This window comes from Cuculus canorus, chromosome 9, assembly GCF_017976375.1.
Source record: "Cuculus canorus isolate bCucCan1 chromosome 9, bCucCan1.pri, whole genome shotgun sequence".
Lineage (NCBI taxonomy): Eukaryota > Metazoa > Chordata > Aves > Cuculiformes > Cuculidae > Cuculus > Cuculus canorus.
This window is the reverse complement of record NC_071409.1, coordinates 15011104-15025813: the sequence shown is the minus strand read 5'-3', so window position 1 is coordinate 15025813 and position 14710 is coordinate 15011104. Positions and strand designations below refer to the sequence as shown.

General features: G+C 40.7%; 1 protein-coding gene across 3 annotated transcripts in view; it reads right to left on the bottom strand.

Moving 5' to 3' along the window:
* The window catches only part of ARMC9 (armadillo repeat containing 9), a 67116-nt gene that overhangs the window by 4720 nt on the left and 47686 nt on the right, over positions 1-14710 (bottom strand). For all 3 annotated transcript variants that reach the window (XM_054074742.1, XM_054074743.1, XM_054074740.1), the window contains 5 exons: positions 14143-14244; positions 13336-13451; positions 9136-9260; positions 6486-6618; positions 1815-1987 (listed from right to left, as the gene is read on the bottom strand). In XM_054074742.1, coding sequence (XP_053930717.1) covers positions 1815-1987; positions 6486-6618; positions 9136-9260; positions 13336-13451; positions 14143-14244 — 649 coding nt within the window. The remainder of the gene's footprint in view (positions 1-1814; positions 1988-6485; positions 6619-9135; positions 9261-13335; positions 13452-14142; positions 14245-14710) is intronic.

Here is a 14710-nt window from a genome sequence, read left to right as displayed (position 1 = left end):
TGTGATGCCTGCTATACACTCAACTTTCGGATGGACATACACAGCAAAGATAAGAAATATATTGTAAGACAAATCCTATCCAAACAAAGTTAAAAAAGCCCAAGAGTCTGGACTTACAAATTGCATTTACTGAATCAACAGAGTAACCCAAGGGATGCAGAACTCTGATCACGCTCTGCTTTAATGCAATTTCAAAATAAAATACATTATACACTGCCACTGGAAAAGGACCTTACTCCAGAGCCCTAGGAGACCAACACACATATGTGACATCTTTCATAGGACACACACACCCACTAGAGTAAAGCTGCCATACAGAAACTAGAACATGCAGAGGAGTTTTGATGTGCACACACACACTATGCTTTTCCCTGCTTCAGCAGAGTTTCTCCTTGTCACTGGGCTAGTGCTTTTGTAAATGAAGAGAAACAGAAACCAAGGACAGACTCCCAGGTGTTATCACCACATTCAGTCCAGGCAGAACAGTGCTTACATCACAAAAACCAGAAAGCACTGATGTCAGAGGTAAAACACAGGGCATATGCAGCAAAAGTAAAGCTGAAAGAGCTGGCAATAATATATTCCCTAAGCACAGGACTGTTCAAGCAAGGTACTCTCTAGGTCAAAACCTCCCTTAACCATCAAGGATATTTCCTTCCATCACCTCACTTGAACTCCCTGAATGAAACCACTCCACCTCCCTGCACACATGCAACTGTGTGGAACAACAGTGAGTGAGCAACATGCAAGACTTGGGAAGCTCTTTCCAGCTCTTCCAGCTGTTGCTAATTTACTGGGTTATTTAAATTCTCTGTGTTTCATTTTCCCTACCTGTAAAGAGGAGCTAACGAGATACCTATATCCCAAACTTCTTGGGAAGGTTTGCAAGGTATTATTAGTTACCATGTTTTTGTGAAATATTTAAAGATAATGGTTACAGCTAAAGAGTAGCACTGATGTTACATTGTGGTTAAAACAATGATCCTAAACTTCTTAACATAGGTTTGGAGTAACACTGTACAGCATACAGCTCCTGCCATTTTCATTGATGATGGACCCAGAAGCATATTTGAATCCAACTAGTCCTATCCACGCTTCAGAGAAAAAGCTTACTTATTACACCATATACGTTTACTTCATGTGAGCATCTTGAGATCAAGATTTCTACTTTATTGGGTTTGTGTTGGCTGGCTTAAAGCAAGCGTCCATCCTTACCCTCCAACCTCAAGTCACGGCCCTCCTCTCCTCTGAGCCCACTGCAAACTAGTACTGCCTACACTTTTTCAGGCAACAACACATTCATAACATCCTGAAATACAAGTCTCCAGCAGAATGATGACTGCCACAAGCAGCACACCATGCTTGGCTGCTCTGAGCCTGTCTGCTGAACTGCCTGACATCTGGTCTACATTCAGTTGCAGTGTAGACACACCCGAGGATCGAAATTCAAGAACAACAAGTTATGCAGCAGCATGAACAAGTGACTAAACAAAAGAAATAAGTCTAATGACACCTACAGAAAGTCTGATCTGACACTAGAAACTTCTCCCAAAACTTCTGAGAATTTGGGTCACTTTTCTCCACCCAGAGACAGGAAAAAGCATGTCTCAACTGCTCACACGACAGACTGGAAATAGGAACAGTGTTCAGCAGGATATCATCACATGGTTGTACATCCTGCAGATGACAAGTACAGTGTCATATACTCCTGGCACATTTGCAGTTTACAACTTCATTCCTGGAAAGCTACTACAGTGCTCCCTCCTCTCCTACCCCAAGGACTCACAAACAGAATGATGACTTTTTCCACTTACTCTGTCTGCTTCTTGTGGATGATCCTGAAGAACTGGAATGGCTTGTTTGTTGGGGTCCAGACTGAGAGAACTGGGGGGCAATGGATGGGATATTTCCCTTTCTAGGGCTGCCACTCTGCATTTCAGGAGTGCGAGGGATCTTGGGTTTGCTGGTGAAGGCCGAGATAAATTCACTGTAGGAAGAGACAGAAAGGGTTAGCAACGCATGGAGAAATATACATGCATAGTAAGCCTGCAACCAAGTGAAACCTGCAGCACATGCTGTGACAGCATGACAGACTGCTCAATATTCAGGGAGACTGCAACTGGAAAGGAACAGGGCACCACAGGTATTGCCCTGGGGCATGTACTCTCCGCCACAGCCTCTAAACCTGGCTCTATCGACCTGTCTATCCTACTCAAACCTGGTTCTTTGGACAACAGGATTGAACGGGTTCAGTTAAGCCCCCTGCAAACAAGTAATAGATTAGCTCGTTTTCCATTGTCTTTATTACACACACTGACTCAATCTGAGGTGCAAAACACATCTAGAAATGCTACAGCACAGGAATACATCCTTTTAAGGCACAGTCACTATTATTTCTCCCAGGTATAGGTCACAATCTTGGCAGTCACACGCAGTTTCCCTGGCTCCCAGCTGTCATAAGATATGTAGAACTCCCTGAAGGCTTTGTCAAGAGCAGAACGCTGTGATGGCATCTATGAAAAAAATTCTCTAAGCACACAGGTTCGTTGTTCACACTGAGAACATAAAACAGCTGCTGCTATTTCACAGTCTGCATGTGCTGCAAGAATACCGTTCACCAAAATGTAGTCCATGACTGTGTGGGGATGCCTTGTCCTTCCCTGTCCCCTGCATCAATATATTCTCTCTCAGGTACAAAAATGGAGGCTACCAGGACATCACCAGTCTCCAAAATAATTCTGAATCTATATTCACGTTTACTTTACTGAGTCAATTTTCTCTTAAAAGGCCAAAAGGTTAAACTGAAGTAACAGCTACCTGAAAAAGCTCATCACGTTTAAGAGGAACTAAAAGCAGAGCCAAAAGCAGGAGATCGAACAAGGTGCCATCTAAAGACAGGCGATTAAAATCGAAAGTCCCCGCGTTACTAGCTCCATCAAAAGAACCCTTTGTGATGATCAGAAAGGGTGGTTAGGAGGATTTTCAAGACATTTAATCTCCCCTCCTCTCCTGGGAATGCTGCTGAGTCAGTGCTGATTAGCCCTTCCATACCTCTGCTTCACTATGCAGGGAGATTTGAGCAAGTGTTTCTTTTGTATTTTAAAAGCATTAATTGTCTGTACTTTGAATATGTATACACTAACTATTAAGGACAGAGACAGGACAGAGAGCCACCTTTGCAGCTGTCTGAGCATTACAAGTATTAAACTTCTCTCATTTCAAAAGAGGAGGTGGCAGGTGGCAGCAAAAACTTACTAGTAGAACAAACCCCAAAAAAGTAAGATTGGCTAGATAAAACCCAGGGACCTGGATCACAGATGTATTGAAATCTCTCTCTCGCCATAAAATAGTTTCATTGTTATTGCTTGTTTGTCATTTTACTCACCTTGGTTCAAGAGCTGGATTTTCAATTCACTAGTAATCTTATGTGTACTACGATACACTTAAGCAGATAAAAAAGGCAAATCCAAAATTCAGAGCCGGTTTTGTGCCATAAATGAGCTGCTTTCCCTTATTCACCAAAAGGTAACAAACCCCTAGATCTGTCTGTATATACATTAAAAAATGCTTTTATACCCATGAACAATCTTCACAAGAGTTTCACTGCAGCAACCTATGCACTTGGGAGACAGAGCAGATTCAAGCAATCAGAGCCACTTTACCAAAGACAGAGAACACGCAATGGCCACACAGGATGGCTCAACATCTTTGCAAACTCCCCAAGAATGGATTCTATGAAATAAGCTGGCAGCAAACACTGTAAAGTTTAAAAAACAACCTGCTCTTTTTCTGAGAGGATGCAGAGCAGATCTCAGTCTCCATGTGCCCATGTGTCACAGAACCACCTCATCTTTTACTACATCAATAAACAGGCCAAGGTCAACAGAAAAGAACTGATCCTCAAAATAACAGAGAGCTGCTATTTGGCATCCTGTAGTACTTGATGAGATGAAGAAAGAAGCAGCAAAACTTACTGTGGGAAAATGTTCCCTAGTATTTGGTAAGGAGTAATTTATGACAAGGTGTGGTAATTTGAGAGCAAGAGCTCAACTAAAAAAAAACCCACAATCAAACAAAAAAACAAACCCTCAACAAACTCGCAAAGAAACCTACATTAGCATCGAGAAGAAAGAAAACTCTTTACTTGGAAAAATGGCAATAGTAGTTTATAAAAAAGTGCACAACAGACTGATGCTGAGACCAGAAAAATCAACCAGGAGAGATGGGACAGGACTTGAACATGATGAGTCAGACCACATTCAACAAGAGAAATACACTTGGACTTCTGGTCACTTTTACCAGATCATCAGAAAAGCAAGATCGTTAGAGACCTAAGAAGGTGCCACAGAGTTCGAACTCTTTATTATGATGGCACTGAAGATAGTCACAACGGTAAACTCGAGTCTATTACAAATTTATCCTCGATTAGCTAAAAAGCACAACAAATCTATATTCTTACATGATCAGAATGCAGCAGGAAATAGCAATTTAGGGGCAGCTGCCAGTTTGACATGGATCAGCCAGAACAACCATTTGTTCCTGTGGAAACAGAACAACTCCAATAGACATGTCACTACTAGGGCCCATCCTTCTCTCAGACCGACTTTCCATAATTAATTTCCATAACTGTGCAGTTAAATTTCCAATTTATACTGCTAAGGAAGAGGAGAAATAGCAGTGACCGCTTCAGTACTGCAGCTCAGCCCTCCTTTGCTCATACATAACTCTTCTAGGAAGGTCTTTGTATTTGTGCATTAGGAAGGAGACATTTCTTACGGTAGTCAAAACTATGACCAAAGCAGTGATTTATTCACTCTGTTTATTTTGCAAACAAATTAAGGTATGTTTCCAAGAACGAAGGAATGAAAAGGCAGGTCTAGCTATTGCAACACCAACATGCTAACAAAAGACGCTTGATATAGGAAACCCTGTGTTCGCTTAGACTGTGAATGGCTACGTTCCCATATCCGTAACTTGAGGCTGCATTTGTAAATACAAATTACCGTACGCATGCAAAGGAAGTACCCAATGAAAAGATATTATCTTCTGCAGGACACTGCACCTGTGCTATCAGTCAGAAATTCATCTATTACTGAGATTTAGTCATACAATTATGATGAAAAATTATAGATTACTGGGGACACATCTTTTTTATAAGATATTATGATGGTAGAGAAAGAAAGCCTCACACCAAAGCGGGGAGCAAGATGCTGCCAATTTATGAGTTCTTGCAAGCTGAAGCCTGAAAACTAATCTCTCTCTCCACCATAAAGCAAGCAATTTGGCCATAAAATTCTCATAGTCTATTTGTATTGCAAGTTATGTGCTTAGCTACTGTTAGGACAGGCAACAGAAATAAAACCAGTAATGTTAGGATAGCGGTAGGACTACTAGGCACTTCGGCTTCTAACCAGTGATAATTTGTTGACAATACATAATTACTCAGATGTTACCATGGAAACAGAACAACTTGAGGGAAAAAAATCAAAACAACAAAACCACACCAAACTCTCCCAAACCACACACAGGCACCTGTAGACCAAAACGAAACAAAGCAGAGTCCAGTTTTCAGGAGTGCTAGAGCTTTAATTGACAAAAACCTAAGCACTTCTGAAAAATCACATCCATAAAGTTGGTGAAACCTTCACTTTAACACATCTCCACCCGTTCTGTGTTTGACTTCTGGAATATATTTGATTCTAAAATTTCTCTACAGTCACTGTTTAAAACTTGGCCCAATCAAATCAGCTATAGGAAAAAGCTGTTAATGTCTGAAAGACACATGCGGGTTCTGACAAGCTTCAGTAAACCTTAGTCCAACTGCTAATGAATTCCTAGCTGCCATCCAAGACATAGTCTCACAGTCCTACATATGACAAAGGCTTCATAAGGTATGAACAAAAAAAGGAGAGCAGGATCTTTCACCTTCTTTTGACATAAATTGTTTCAAGGAAGAATTGAAACCCATTGCTGGGAGAACTCAAAATATTGCCTCCCTTGCTATACCTGTCTAGTGGATAAATCAGGAATAAGCGTCAGCAATGCTAGCAACTCAGCATGTTTAAACACTTTAAATGCACTTAAATGCTTACTTTTTCTTCCTTCTGCAAGTTAATTCCTGCCCTGTTCCCACAATCCTGCCTACTTCTTTACTAATAAATGATTTCTCATGTTTTAGAGTCAAGTTATCTTAAGGAAGCAATCAGGAAGTTTTATTTGCAGAAGACTGCATTGTGCATACCTGTGAAGTTCATTAATGCCTTGCTTGAGATTTCTCCCATTCTGGACCAGATGCTTAGAAATTAGACAGCTGCCTCTGGCACAGCTAAGGGTATTTTGTTTGGCAAACATCGCATCTGTCTCAGACCAGACTACATCATACATCAAATGACTTCACAGATTGTCTTTACAGCAGCATGGAATTAGCTGGTAAGTCCCCTCAGAGTCCTCTTGCATTTTTAGATACTCATCTGGATAAATCATACCTGTGAGACTGCCCATATACTTTGTCCTGGGTGAAGTCAGTAGATCGGGAAGACAAGTCGTTGTCACCAGCTGGGATGGTTTGGTCCATTCTGTGGCCTGCTGAGAATACTTCAGAGGGCTTCATTTCAACTGCTACTTAAAAAAAGCCCAACACAGTTCAGTGAGGAGTTGTCCCTTTACAATTTTAATAGAAACACAATCAAATCACAGTTCCTGCTGTATGAAGGCACCCCTGAAATAATGACAGGCTACTGAGTTAGTGCAGCAGAGTACCTTATGGCTCATCAGCTGAGTTGAGCCAACTGCAAGTGTGCATACTTGCAGACTTTTGCAGCTAGAACGCAAAACATGATTGGATCATTTTCAAAGCAGCTATACTCTACATTTGCACACAGACCATTAGTTACCATACATCAGCTAATGACTGATATCTCTCTAAAGCCACAGGAATGCAACCACTTGCGTATCTTTACATATCCATAGTAACTAGCAGCCACTGTGGACAAAAAGCAGTGTTTTACACTTCTGTCAGGCCTAAGGACTATTACATTTGTTCAAAGTATCTCACTTTCTGCCTTGCACTAACAGGAATGGATAGATGATCAGTTTGCTGAGAGACACAAGGCTACCAAGATGTGCAAGTCCAATGAGAGATTAGGGAAAATCCCTAGTTCCATTCCTCCCATGCTCAGCCCAGGCTGTCCTCCTGATTTGCTCTCACATGCTGATATGGATGCAGCTCAGGTCACTTTCAGACAAGCATTTGGCTGCCCAGCACATGTTGTGTCTGACTTTCAGCATAACACATGTAGTGGTTCATCTTTAGTCCACAAGTTTTATGCTCATAGGAGACAGAAAAAGAGCCAGAATTATTCTTTACCAAAGCGATAAAAAGGGAGGATGGACTTGGACAGAATCAGACTGACTCAAGAACGGATGAATAAATCCAGACATGGATGACATTAAGAACTGCTTGAATACTTAGAAAACACAAGATAATCAAGGTTTCCTGATACTAAAAAACTTAGCTTCCTGAGATATGACCTTGATGATGTTAACTCTTCTCATTACACTTTTATTCTAACCATTTTTTCACTCTTGGTCTCTTACTATTCATTTCACAACATGACTGCATGAAACATTGAATCCCGAAGTATTCATGGGATGCTGGAAAACAGATATTCTGAAGTGAGCAGGTTCCTGATACTGCATGACAACCATCAGACCAAGATCAGAATTCAATAAGCTGCATATTTATTTGACAGCAAAGAAGCTTGGAAGGGCACAACGAGAGTCCCTAGAAGCAGTACAATTATTTTATACCTTTCTCTTATGCACTGTCTATAGGAAAATGCTACAGGAGAACCGACAAGTTGGTATGCTTTTGCTTAGTTTACAACCTCTGCTGTTCTGAGCTGCTGCCTCTGGTCCTGCTACCTCCCCTGTACAATGGGGTCAGCTATGCTTAAGGTGCTATTGCACAAAGCAGGGCTTGAGAAGAACAGCTCTCATTCCTACACAGCAGCAAGAACCCAAGAGCCCATCTTGAACAGGAGCTTCATCTGCTTCTATCACGCGCCTTTCTTTCAGCACGTTATATTTATCAGCTCTAGGCATTATGCAAGCAGATTCCTCTCTGCAAGACCTTGGTTACTTTACTCAGAATCCTTTTCATTTCCTCTAGGAAATTTAAAAAAAAGAAGAGACAGAAAAAAGTATGGTATTACTGCTTCAAAGCATGTTTTTCAGCAAAGTAAAGGCATGCTTTGTCTGAACTTATTAATAATTCTGTACCGGATATGCTGCAAGATCCTTTATCTAATAGAGCAGAACATTTTGCCTTAAATTCCTAATTGGAAATGTTAATGAATCCCTGCAAAAGGGTTGAAAACTCCCACATCTGAAGTTCCATGCTCCTGTGGATATCAGAAATTCAGAACTAAAGTATTTCAGAAGCCCCCAACCTTTTAAATTCCATGACACGTTTTAAAACTCTCAGGTCCAACTGAGTTTGCATTAATTTCAGTTTAAGCTGCAAGGACAGAATCTTTAGCAGCATCACCCACAATGTAGCTATACAGCACAGGGCTTCCCATCCTCCACAACATTTTATGATTTGAAAGCAGTTGCAAATCTAAGCAGATAGCTGCAGCTGCCTTCAACTTTAATACAGAGGCCTAGCCAACATGAGCCTGCAGGTGCCAGCAGACAGTGATTCATTTAGATCCAAACAAGGGTATATTTGATCAAGTAAGGGGCTTTGCCTGTTGGGAAATGCACCATATCTGGGCTGCAGCTCTTTCCCTAAGCAGGGGACATCGCATAGTGAAATACTGCATACTTTGCACATCAGAAGCCCTGGGTATGATCTTTGGCCCCTCCACAGGAAACAAGATGGAGTGAAGCAAGCAAGACCATCGATCCCTGCTGACCACACGTTACCTTCTGTAGCCACTCCTTCAGCTCAAGCCAAAATCCAACTGTGGGCCCCAAGGTCTTGGAGACTGCCCCATGGTCTAAAAACAGAGGGCCAGTCCCAAGGTTACATTGGAAAAAACAGTATACAACACCCACAAGCTAGGCCCAAGTGCCTGCCCTAGTCAAGAAAGACAGTAACTGTTAACAACAGCATTCACAGAAAGTCCTTACATGAAAGGGAATCGCAGAGATCAGAAATGCTGGACCTGCTCCTACCACAAATGGGAGGATGACCACTCGGCAGAGACTGCACCTTCTCATCGCTGTCATGACAAGAGTTGGTGTCATTTTCTGCCCTGGAGGAGAAAGGAGAATGCAGGGTGATGAATGCTTGCAGTACAAAAAAAGTTGGATGAGAGTAAATTCTGATCTATTCTAATTGCCTGTAATGACAAAGAAGATATTGAAATTATTTTATATTTCATATTGCTAACTAGTGCTAAGGATATCATTTAAGTGCATGACTGTAGCTCTCCCAAACCAGCTGACATTAGACATATTTGAAATGAACATTTTTTTCCTACTGCAATAAAAGAGTCGAGGGAAGGAAACCATAACTCCTTGCAGTCTGAAGACCCAAAAAAACAGCAGAGCACTTTAAGAAAAATACTGTAGGAGTAGGCCAGAGAGATCTTCAATATTTAGCTTTTCAAGGATTTAAGATTTGCTCCTGAATATTCCAAGAACTTCACTTTACGGAGCAACATGCAATATAGACTTAAAACAAAGCAGATAAGAACTCTTGATTTCCTAAGTGAGGTGGATCAATGAGAAACTGAAGTAGCTGAAAGACAGAACAGGGAGCAGATTGCTTATTAATAAGCAATAAAACACAGCAGAAGCAAGAGGGCTGCAAGAAGAGTGTGAAAAGAAGATGGCAGGCACAGAAAGATTCCCTGCCCAATATCAGGCTAAGGTAACTAGACTATATTTCTAGTTAGAAAGGATGCAGTCCAAGGAGGCAGTTAATGATTTCACAGCTAAATCAGTTTCTAAGGAAACAGCTAGCAGAATATTAAGTAGTTCAGTCCCCCTTGAGCAATCTCAGCCAGAGAGTGTTTAAAGAGGAGGGAGGGAAAAAATAAAAAAAAAAGTATTTCCTGGCTCCCTTAGCTCCATACAGCAAGAGCTTGTCAATATAGGGATCCCATTGCAATTCATTCGAAGTAACCAGAGCCTTGTCTACACTGGGAAGTCATAGAAAAATTAGCATGGAATAGCTGCTGCATGTGCAGTGCCTATTCCGCATTAATTTTCTGTGTGAATACTTCTATTCAGCACTAGAAATCCACCCTCTCCTTTTGGAGGTATGAACCAACAACTCTGAGAGCTATGTTATAGTATCTCCATCAACTGATTTCTCTTTCACCATGTTTTTAAAATGGAATATGTTACATTGAGTCTCGCATCAAGAACTTCAAACAAGTTATATTCACTTCAATTCCAAATGCAAACATTTACACAAATTTTTAATGCAGTTTAATTACTCTGCTGAATAAAAAAAACCCCAACTTAGATAATTGAATTCAACTGTCCTGGATTGTCACTGGGTAAACAAGCTGCATATGAGGGTAAGAAGTCTGACATTTTTCATAGAATCATAGATCAGTCAGGGTTGGAAGGGATCTTAAAGATCACCTTGTTCCACCCCCCCTGCCATGGGCAGAGACATCCCACTAGACCAGGCGGGCCAAGGCGCCTTCCAACCTGGCCATGAACAACTCCAAGGATGGGGCATCAACAGCTTCCCTGGGCAACCTGTTCCAGTGCCTCACCACTCTCATAGTCAAGAAATTCTTCTTAAAGTCCAGTCTAAATCTGCCCCTCTCCGGAGAGGAGGGGCAAGTTTTCATCTATTTCACCTGATACAAACATACGCCATTTAAATTATTTAAAATATGAAATACATCCAGTTTAGATATTGTTTTCAAATTAAGGCAGCCAAGATTTGGTTACTTTCATTGTCTTCCTCTTTAAATATTCTTAGGAAGCCTTGTATCATTTTAGTAAACAAATTTGTACTAAAATTTGAACAACATAAAAGCCAAAGCTTGTTCTTTTGTGTTGTAAAATCTAGTTCAAGAAGGTCTCTCTTATTTTGCAGTTCTCTTGCACACAAATCAGTAAGTCATAAAATACAAGCTCCTTATTCAGGGTGGTACCTCATGCTTCCTACTTAAAACATAGGAGAACCAAACACTCGTGATATTTCTACCATTTGGCCAGAGCAGGAGGAAAATTAATTTTCATGTGTTTTCACCTTATTAGATTTCTGCTGTTTATGTTTTTCTTCCCTAGCTTGCCCAGCAAAGCAATCTGTAAAGACTACTTCACACTATCAAATTAGCGCTTTTCTTAGTCCCAAAGCTACCAGAAACCGCAAGGTAGAAAGGTGTTTTTAATTTGTATCCAGCAGTGACCTGAAGCTGTCTTGCAGAGGCATGAGCTGCACCCAAGGAGATTCAAGTTTTGACAGAATATGGGACCAGTGTCACTCCAGTATGCTAGAATACTGTTAAGCAAACAGACTCTCTGGGCAGATGGTGCTAGAGGCACACAACCACTTCTAGAGATTATTTCTGATACACAGATCGTAGTGCGCTACATGGCATCAGGAAATAAAAGCTACTCCCCTGGGTTTGCCACCACTTTTTCTAACTTCACACAGGAAAGTCACTTCATTTTCACAAGTTTGTTTTTCTCTCTGCTTATATAGCAGGAATGCAATTATTAGACACTCCAGTGGTAACTAAGGTTTATTCTTGAAAAATACTTTGTAAGTAGGCTGTAAGGCTACCCTAACAGCCAATTCCACAGGCCAGGTTTCCTACCCCACCACGGGCAAAATACTGTGCAGGAAAAGTGGGACCTTGAACTCGGTAACACCGACCCCACAATAAAGCAGCCCTGTACATTTAAGTCTCATGTTACCCAGTTTAGATTTTTAAGGCCTGCAGTTCTTTTGGAGGACTGCAGGAAAGTTATTAGAGCTCTGGATGTCACAATGGTGCAAAAGGTGACCACTGTGAAAAAGAACACACAGTAAAGACTCCAAACCTGCATCCAGACTATACCAGGCAGAAGAAGCAGGCACCATGCTCGAACATGCCATTTTTTCCAGGCTAGTATGCAGAAGGAAAAATCAAGACTGTGGAAGACAAACTCTGCCCTGGGATAATCAAAGGTTCTTTTGCTGATTTGGAAGCATGTGTTTCACTCATCTTGGCTTTTAAAAACCAAGAAATAACCTCCAGGGCTTTTTCCATGCCCTGATCTGGTATGGTACACTTGTCCATTCTAAGGCCCTGGTAATATAATCAATATAATCCCATATGAAAGATACAGCTGCTGATACAAAGACATATTTGGATGACTCAGGAGGGCTCCCAGTCAGATCACCGGCTTGTACAAATGCTAATGCCAGCACAAAAAGTGGTGGCAAATAAACCACTTTAAGATGAAGCAGAGACCATGCCGTATCCACTACGGTAGGTTTACATCACATTCAATTACATCTGTGTAACTACAGCCTAAATCTGTCCTCACCATTTTCTGTATGGATCTACTATGCTAAAGCAGGGAAGAAGTGTATTTTAAGAAATAAAAATGTGAACATGAAAGCAAAGAACGGCAGGGAGAAAGACATGGGCCAGTCTTCAGATTTCAAGTCTTTATTTAAATTTGAGATCTCATTGCTGTTTTGCTTCCTCAGTCAGAACAGTGAAAAGGAGAAGCCTCATCTCAGAGGTTAAGAGATTAAGAGATACTTGTTCTAACAGAAGGCACAGTATATTCAAGGAGTTCTATACTATAAGATTTCTTCATTCCACCTACAATGTAGCCTTCTACCTCTGACCCCAATCACACCAAGAGTAGGGTGTTACAAACTCCCTCGCTAGAAAAATTATTTCTTCCAAAGCAGGAAATCTAACATACCAAGATTTTTGTCTTTCTGGCTTTCTTTTTAATCTCGTCTCTGATGGGTGGGGTAGGAAATCTTCCCAAAGCAATATAAATTCTTGCTTATAAAGTGGAAGATCCCAGCCATTTTAGACACTCCATGCAACTTAACAATAGAATATGAGAAGACAAAAGGACAATGAACACGCAGGATAAGGCAAATGTAAATCAGACTCATCCCTAACCATTTACTCAACTATTCCAAGTATGTGCCCTCAGCCAATGGACCCTTCTCTGCTATGATATTCTTCTCCCTTCTTTTTTTGAAACTTTAAAGAATGACAATGGCAATGCACTTTTAGATAAGGAAGGTTTGTTTAATAGGTGTCATTTGTTTACATTGTTGTTGTTCGGGTTTTTTTAAAGGACTTTAAAGGAAAATCCAAATTGGTCTCATTTGTTTGGACTTACATTATGCATGCAGTTCTGTGATAACCTGGCGTCACAGGTCTCTGGAGAGGCTCATCTACACTCTGATGGACACCAGGAAACAGCTTCTTCTTGGTTTTTGGAGTATGAGTCATTATCTGAAACAGGAAATAAAGAAAATGGAAAAAAAAGAATGCAGTGGAAAGAAGGGTAACTGGAACCACAGTGAAAGTTCTATAGAAATATTGCATCAGAAATTAAGTTGCATTCTGTTGTCACCAGATAGAATTCCCTGGAATCACTGTAGGCTGTTCCATGGCATCTTAGCTCAGGTCACATTTCCATCAGCAGCACTGGCAGACCTACGGAATCCGAGATTCCGAAGGTGTACAATCATATTTATTTCAAATTAGTGACAGCATGCTAAATGGCACTCATCCTAACTTTACACTTTTTTACTTAATGGCTTTTTGCTGCTTGAGGTAAGACACACAATACCTGAGCTGGCATAACGCCTGCAGGAGCAGTTAACTTCTCAACATTTTTTTTTTTCTATAAATAATTTCAGACCGGCCAGGTGTTGCAGGATTAACTTGCTCAAGCACTTCGCTTTGTGTGCCCGCAGAGCCAGGATTTAGCGCTGAAGCCTACAGCCGCCTTTAGCTTATTATTAAGCCACAACCTGACCACCTCCTAATAAAACAGACTGTGAAAGATTCATACTGTTATGCAGGTAGAACCTGGCTCTTTGAGCAAGAATTTGAAGAAGATTTCAGAAAGTGATGAAACCGCTGAAATTTGACACTTAATCCAGCAAATTATTTCAAGATGCTAATGAGTGGTACTCACTCCTAAGTACTCGGTTGTTAGCAGCTTCTCTCCTGCAAGCTCTCCCATTTGAGGTTGCAAAACTTCATCTTTGTCCAGATCAGGCTCCATGATGTCATGGTCCTGCAACAGCAACATACATATTACTTGAGCCCAGGCTTCAAGAAGTTTTCATACTGAATTTAGTTCTCACTTCAGTAGTCACTTGGATGATATGTACTTTCCCAATAAATGACTGTTTGTATTGCACATGTGGGTACAAGCATTATCTATAGAAAAAGCAGACATATAAAGACAAACTCATCTAAACTTCTGATATAACCAGAAACTCAAGAATGCTGAGAGAAGAAAAAACATCACTCCTTTTTCCACAAATGTTTCACCAAGAAGTACAGTGTGCATTTCCAAAGTTGTTCTTCAAATTTCCAAACCTAAATAATTACTCATTGTTTGACCTAATAAAGGCTTAGGAAAAATCTCAGTAATTCATATCTTTATAAAACACTGCACACTACTGCGAAGAAATGCAATTCTCTTCAGCACATAATGATTAACAAGCAGGTGATATGAAATTTGGAGTTATAGTTTT